The sequence below is a fragment of the Crassostrea angulata genome, chromosome 10, assembly GCF_025612915.1.
Source record: "Crassostrea angulata isolate pt1a10 chromosome 10, ASM2561291v2, whole genome shotgun sequence".
Taxonomy (NCBI): domain Eukaryota; kingdom Metazoa; phylum Mollusca; class Bivalvia; order Ostreida; family Ostreidae; genus Magallana; species Magallana angulata.
Genome location: NC_069120.1, coordinates 44449932 through 44457512, shown reverse-complemented (window position 1 = coordinate 44457512; position 7581 = coordinate 44449932). Strand labels below are relative to the sequence as shown.

The following is a 7581-nucleotide window of genomic DNA, read 5'->3' as shown; positions in this document are numbered from 1 at the left end:
AGAAGAAGATTTTTAAAGATTTACTCTATATATTCCTATGTAAAACTTCGACCCTCCATTGAGGCCCCACCCTACCCTTAGGGGTCATGAATTTCACAACTTTGAATCTACACTACCTGAGGATGCTTCCACACAAGTTTCAGATTTCCTAGCTGATTAGTTTCTGAGAAGAAGATTTTTAAAAATTTACTCTATACAATCCTATGTAAAACTTCGACCCCCATTAAGGCCCCACCCTACCCCTGGGGGTCATGAATTTCACAACTTTTAATCTACACTTCTTGAGGATGCTTCCACACAAGTTTCAGCTTTCCTGGCTGATTAGTTTCTGAGAAGATTTTTAAAGGTTTACTCTATATATTCCTATGTAAAACTTAGAGCCCCCATTGTGGCCCCACCCTACCCTTGGGGGTCATGAATTTCACAACTTTGATTCTACACTGCCTGATGATGCTTCCACACAAGTTTCAGCTTTCCTGGCTGATTAGTTTTTGAGAAGAGGATTTTTAAAGATTTACTCTATATATTCCTATGTAAAACTTCGAGCCCCATTGTGGCCCCACCCTATCCCCGGGGGTCATGAATTTCACAACTTTGAATCTACACTACCTGAGGATGCTTCCACACAAGTTTCAGCTTTCCTGGCTTTATGGTTCTTAAGAAGAAGATTTTTAAAAAATTCTCTAAATTTTTCATTAATTTCTAATTATCTCCCCTTGAAAACGGGTGTGACCCTTAATTTTCACAACTTTGAATCTCCTTTGCCTAAGGATGATTTGTGCCAAGTTTGGTTGAAATTGGCCCAGTAGTTCTTGAGAAGAGGTTGAAAATGTGAAAAGTTTAATGACAGACGGACGGACAACAGACAAAATGTGATCAGAATAGCTCACTTGAGCTTTCAGCTCAGGTGAGCTAAAAACGAATAAAATATTGAACAAATAATTCTGTGTACGCCTTAACATGTGTACGGAATAATCACATTATTATTCATAGAGGCTACTGTAAGAAATCTGCTGAATAGATTTATTTTGTTACTGGATTTCACTGAATCGCAGCTGTAAATGTCAGAGTTTGAAGCATACACGTAGTAAGTGGGTCCTAATTGTTAATAAAATGTAAAAATATTCTTGTGCCTATTTTTCGGAGTAAAGAAAGCTATATGTAAATGGAAAAATGTGTCAAAATATTGCATTTGCAGGAATGTTTTTATTACTGAAAAGAGGAAATTCCTGTTTAACATAATCATTTATCTAAAGGGGAACTGTGCCCAACTTGTTCAAAGCAGCACAATTTATGTATATATATAGAGAGAGTATCCCGCTGAAATGAGCCAATTTATTTTTTATGTTTGTTTTTATGCTTTTTAGAGCAAGAAAATTTCCTGTTTCAATCAACATTTGCTTAATCTTAGCCACTTTTGTGTCCATATTATGTACGGTACATTAATTTACTTGAATGAAAAACATCATTTTTCCTGTTTTGAAATGCCCCCTCTATTGCTGCGGCTATCAATACACAAGTAGAAATAAAAAGTCCAGTAAGATTTTGCATTGTGACCAACACAAACCCAGTAGTTAAGTATAAGGAGTCATGGTAATTTTCGAATGCGTAAATGATGTTAGATTTTCCCAGTATGAATCCATATTCGATATGTATTTTTATTTTGGTGAATTTATCTGAAATTCATGCAAGAAGAATTCTTAGAATTTTTGCCCTATATCATGTACCGGGTATATTGATTTCAATTGTTTTTCACTGACTGGTATTGTTACAATGTGTACTTATTTGCAAAAATTTATGGAAAAGGTAACATGGGACAGACTATTGTATACAATGTATAAGCTTCTGTATTTTATCATAGTCTAGTTGAAATCAAATATAAAATCAAATGAAAACAATTCATGATATCTGCATGTGATTTTTAATTCCTTTGAATAGTTTATCGACCAAAGTTGTCAAATTAATGAAACCAAATTCTGAAAATTTTCATTTTCAATTTTCATGAATGAATTAAAAATAGGGTCAGTTAATTGGGCCAAAGGTGAATTTGTATAGTAGATAAGTTATTGTGGAGGAATGGTCATTTACATATACTTGAATGATATTAGAGAATGGAATAAAAAAAAAATTACCATTGCATTTCATCTTTAAGTGAAAATAACTTCAATTTTTTAAACCAGATTACTGGTACTTGTTGCTATAGAAGTTAGATACCTTGCATTGTTTTATCATTATGCTTGTACCATGTATGCTTTGAGTAAATTTTATTTACCGGTATATGGAAAAAATATTGCCTGCAAGTATTCAGTATTTAACCTGTGGTGTGAAACATGTGATAATAAAAAACATCATGTCGATATTGGATCTTTCTTACATAGGACACAATGGTCAATGTAGATAAAGGGATTCTGGTGGAATGTGACCCGGCCATGAAACAGTTCCTCCTCCAGCTGGATGATACTAAAGCCCTCGGAAGGAAGTTTGTTATCAAAGATTTGGATGACACTCACTTATTCATCTCAGCAGACATTCTCGAAACTCTTCAAGATCAAGTCGACGGACTGATGGACAAACTGTCATTTCCGCTAGCAGAAAAATAATTTCAATCTGATGAGTTTTTATTTTAGACATTAGACTTGCTTTGAATTTGAATATCAAAATGTGTGAAAATTATCAATTATCATGGACTCATTCGAAACGGCGCCTAGAACATTCCCATCCACTGTTTGAAGAAGGCAATATCTTGTGTTGTATGTTGGCAAAACAGCTACCTTTTGATTTGGCAGCAGATGAAGAGTTCTTGGATGATAGGTTGGTATAAAAAAATAATGACTCAATTTAACATACCTCTCTGATTTGGTATTTAAATCTCTGGCTTAAACATTCATAAAATCAAAACTACTGCTGCAGCAATAATGGGCTAGCCTGCCATTTTAACAAACATATTAATAGTACATGTACGGTACAACTACACCTTGTTTTACAGTGAATCCAATGGCATTCCATGTGGGATCTCAGGCTGCAATAAGATTCTGGATTCCCTGACTAGGTTAGGGTTTTCTCATCAACTATTGTGGAATCATTTTTCTTCATGGGAGTCAATGTTCGTGGGTTGCCAAAATTTCTCTGGTTCATGGGAACCTAGTTTGGTAGCAAGTTCTATTTCGTAAATAAATATTAAACAAATGGTTGTATATACATTCGTGGGGGTGTAAAATTATGTGAAAGCCACGAACATTGGTTCCTCACGAACACAGTATTTTACACACACTGTTTGATTTTGTATGACAGTATTTGTTTAATCAGGTTCAATGTTTTAATATGCAGCTACGAGTTACACTACAACAGCACACACAGAAATGCCTGCAGTCAGTGTAAAAGGAACTTCCCCACCTCTCATCTCCTGGACATCCATCTCCTGGAGTGGCATGACTCCATGTTTGATCTGTTGGCATCAAAGTCTCCAATGGTAAGAACTTTGGAGAAAGATGACAGAAGTAGAAAGCATGCCGGTATTTCAATGAAAAAACTTTATTCCTTTTGTATTTCATTGTGGAAAAACTTCAATCTGCTTCTTTGATTACCCAATATTTTACAAATGCAACACCTTTACAAGCACAGATTGGAACATTCACTGTATATTTCTTACTGAAAATGAGTAATTATTCTCATAAAATTGAGAGAAGCTCCTCTTGAGGGTATTAAAATCTCACTATCATTTTCAAGGCATTCATGAAATATATGAAATTTTAAAAATAACAAAGCTTCTGTACTTGGGATGTGATATTTTCACAATTTGATACAAAATGCCTGAATATTGGAATTTTGAACCCACTGAAAAAAGGAATCTACAGTATTTTATGTACATGTATTAATTATATTGGTTAGTGTTTCCTAATAAAGATATATATGATATATTGGTTATGATTGTTTCAGTACCAATGTCTGCTGGAACTGTGTGGCGACAAATTCTGGAATTCAAAAGACAGGAAAAACCACATGATCAAGTGCCATAAGTTTCCATCTAACTATAGATTTGAAAGAGAGAAGAGACAAAAAACAGAGTAAGCATATACATAGACTTGTATTGATGCAGGTGCTCCACATTATCTACCCAAAATAGGAACTGTTTAAAGGAATCCTTTTGCTTTCTTCCTTTTATTTTTTATGATGAGAATGTTTGAGACTGTATCTACACCCCACTTAAATTTAACACATGTACCATTAAAGGTAAAGTGTTTTAACAAACACAATCCCTGTGTTAACAAAGAAAAGTCGGTAGTTTTGTTCTTAGTTAAGCTTTCTGAACACACTTTTATGGAAGAAAGTCCAACTACAAAAAACCAAAGACGGTCTTTTTCTGGATAGCTGACTTCTAGCTCTGCTTATAACTAATTAACTATAATGCAATATTTTATTTATTCTTCAGGTCAAGAGACGGTGAGAATATGGAAGTAAATACATCTAGGGAAGAAGTCTCACAAAATCGTAGGGTATTCAGTTACAAGTAAGTTCATTGAATTGGTTATGGAATATATGTAATTAAAGCTGTATAAGAAAAATTTGTCTGATTTTATGGCAATTTCTGGGCAATTGCATGTATATGGCCAAGACATGTAATGTTAGCCCTATTCTCCCTGTCTGTCATTGCTGTTTCTTCTTCACTATGCCTTCAGATAGATGTCGTGAGTTGATTTTGTATATTTTGACTTTATACAACGTACACTATTGTTAACTTAAAAGATCAGATGTTATATAAGGAACATAGCGACTCATAGAAACTTTTTCTTTTTGATTATGACAAAGGAAATGAGCAGACATACAAAAGAATCTAAATTCACTGGAGATTACAGACATTTTAATAAATCACCTCACAGCTTACAAGCAATTTAACTATTATCCTTGCAGAACTACTTGGATGTTACTAATTCTTGTTAAATTTTCACCCGAATCTCATTTCAATCTCTTTTCTGTTGAAATATAGAATATCAGTTATAACAACCCAAGTAAGTATGAAAGTACATGTACAAAGATAAACAAAACCTCCTACTTTCTATGAACTGTTATCTTATTTTTTAGAGTACCAAATCAAATTTGCTTTGGACAAGGGTCAGCCCTCGGGTTCCAGAGAGGGAGGGGGAGGGGAAATAAAGGCCCAAAGAAACACTGGCACCAGACCAAGAAAGGCAAAAACACGGCCGTGGACATTGAGTCAGTCGATATGAAGGAGTTGGCTCAGGCGCTGGAGGCTCCTAAAGATGGTGCCATGGAAAACTGAAGGGGAGGCTCCTGAAGACAGTGCCATGAAAAACTGACAGGGAGGCTCCTTAAGACGGTGCCATGGAAAACTGACGGGGAGGCTCCTGAAGACTGTGCCATGAAAAACTGATGGGGAGGCTCCTTAAGAAAGACACTGACATGGTTCTGGTGGATAGGGTGGTAGCTGTCATTAACTGTGCTGCAGGAATGTCCTGACTACAGTATATTAACTCACTAGTTTGCTGGGAAAATTCTTGCCTTTGGTTGATGAGTGTTTGCTATGTAAATTTTGGCTACCGGGTATACACTTTATATATGTTTGTTCCAATTGGGAAAAAAGTTTACTTTTGACTGAAGTTAATAGTGAGTGTTCAACGGCTGTTTTATATGCATTTTACATTGTAATCGTTTTATATTCCAATTAAATATTTCATTTCTTGACTTTAGTGAGTATTTGTATGATTTAGAAAGTTAATATATGGATAGATTTAAATTTGTCTCCACCAAATCATTTGTAAATGGCAGAAGAGCATGTTGAATGCATCATTGGTGTATTACAAATGTAACATTGGCGCAGACTTGAATGAATCCCTTTTTAGCTCACCTGAGCTAATTCTGATCACATTTTGTCTGTCGTTCGTCTGTCTTTCGTCTGTCTATCTGTAAACTTTTCACATTTTCAACATCTTCTCAAGAATCACTGGGCCAATTTCAACCAAACTTGGCCTAAGGGGATTCAAAGTTGTGAAAATTAAGGACCTCGCCTTTTTGCAAAGAGAGATAATTAGGAATTTATTAAAATTTTCGAGAAATTTTCAAAAATCTTCTTCTCACTAACCATAAGATCAGGAAAGCTGAAACTTGTGTGGAAGCATCCTCAGGTAGTGTAGATTAAAAGTTGTGAAAATCATTACCCCCTGGGGTAGGGTGGGGCCACAATGGGGGGGGGGTCAAAGTTTTATATAGGAACATATGGAGTAATCTTTAAAAATCTTCTTCTCAAAAACAAATCAGCCAGGAAAGCTGAAACTTGCGTGGAAGCATCCTCAGGTAATGTAGATTCAAAGTTATGAAAATCAAGACCCCCAGGGGTAGGGTGGGGCAACAATGGGGGGTTGAAGTTTTACATAGGAATACATAGAGTTAATCTTTAAAAATCTTCTTCTCGAAAACAAATCAGCCAGGAAAGCTGAAACTTATGTGGAAGCATCCTCAGGTAATGTAGATTCAAAGTTGTGAAAATCAAGACCCCCAGGGGTAGGGTGGGGCAACAATGGGGGGTTGAAGTTTTACATAGGAATACATAGAGTTAATCTTTAAAAATCTTCTTCTCAGAAACTAATCAGCCAGGAAAGCTGAAACTTGTGTGGAAGAATCCTCAGGTAGTGTAGATTCAAAGTTGTGAAAATCAAGACCCCCAGGGGTAGGGTGGGGCAACAATGGGGGGTTGAAGTTTTACATAGGAATACATAGAGTTAATCTTTAAAAATCTTCTTCTCAGAAACTAATCAGCCAGGAAAGCTGAAACTTGTGTGGAAGAATCCTCAGGTAGTGTAGATTCAAAGTTGTGAAAATCATGACCTCCGGGGGTAGGGTGGGGCCACAATGGGGAGGGGGGGGGGGGTCAAAGTTTAACATCGGAATATGTAGAGTAAATCTTTAAAAACCTTCTTCTCAGAAACTAATTAGCCTGGAAAGCTGAAACTTGTGTGGAAGCATCCTCAGGTAGTATAGATTCAAAGTTGTGAAAATCATGATCCCTGGGGGTAGGGTGGAGCCACATTGGGGGGGGGGGGGGTGTTAAAGTTTTATATAGGAACATATAGAGTAATCTTTAAAAATCTTCTTCTCAAAAACTAATCAGCCAGGAAAGCTGAAACTTGTGTGGAGGCATAATGACACCCCCGGGAGTAGGGTGGGGCCACAATGGATTGGGGGGGGGGGTTAAAGTTTTACATAGGAATATGTAGAGTAAACCTTTAAAAATCTTCTTCTCAGAAACTGATCAGCCGGATGATTCTTTAAAATTGTTAAGACTTTGACCCCAGGACAATTCTTCAGTCTCACAAGAAGGTTCAGAGTTGATGTAGGTTTATATCCCATATATAAACAATTGTTAAGGATCTTTTTGAGAATTGCAATACTAAACACGTGATATGACTATAAAATCATCCCGTTAGAAAAGGGACTAATGATTATAAACATAAGAATATCCAGGGGGGGGAAATGGATTTTATTTATACAGGATCAATTAACATGTATTATTGAACATTGTCCAGATAGTTTGTATTCTGACTCCATTAAGCTGATTTTATCATACCT

General features: G+C 36.0%; 1 protein-coding gene across 1 annotated transcript; it reads left to right on the top strand.

Annotated features, from left to right (window-relative positions):
* Window positions 1–2520: 2520 nt before the first annotated feature.
* Window positions 2521–5705, top strand: LOC128168055 (zinc finger protein 511-like). Its single transcript, XM_052834141.1, has 6 exons — window positions 2521–2811; window positions 2987–3049; window positions 3328–3469; window positions 3937–4064; window positions 4430–4507; window positions 5080–5705. The coding sequence occupies exons 1-6, from the start codon at window positions 2660–2662 to the stop codon at window positions 5276–5278; spliced, it is 762 nt and encodes a 253-aa protein (XP_052690101.1). The 5' UTR covers window positions 2521–2659; the 3' UTR covers window positions 5279–5705.
* The last annotated feature ends 1876 nt before the right edge of the window (window positions 5706–7581 follow it).

What these genes read in the sequence shown, in the direction of transcription:
- LOC128168055 (XM_052834141.1), top strand. Translation starts at nt 2,660, where the DNA reads ATGTGTGAAAATTATCAATTATCATGGACTCATTCGAAACGGCGCCTA. An exon ending in ATTCTGGATTCCCTGACTAG is followed by an intron (nt 3,050 to 3,327) that starts GTTAGGGTTTTC and finishes TTTAATATGCAG; the next exon opens with CTACGAGTTACACTACAACA. An exon ending in TGGCATCAAAGTCTCCAATG is followed by an intron (nt 3,470 to 3,936) that starts GTAAGAACTTTG and finishes TGATTGTTTCAG; the next exon opens with TACCAATGTCTGCTGGAACT.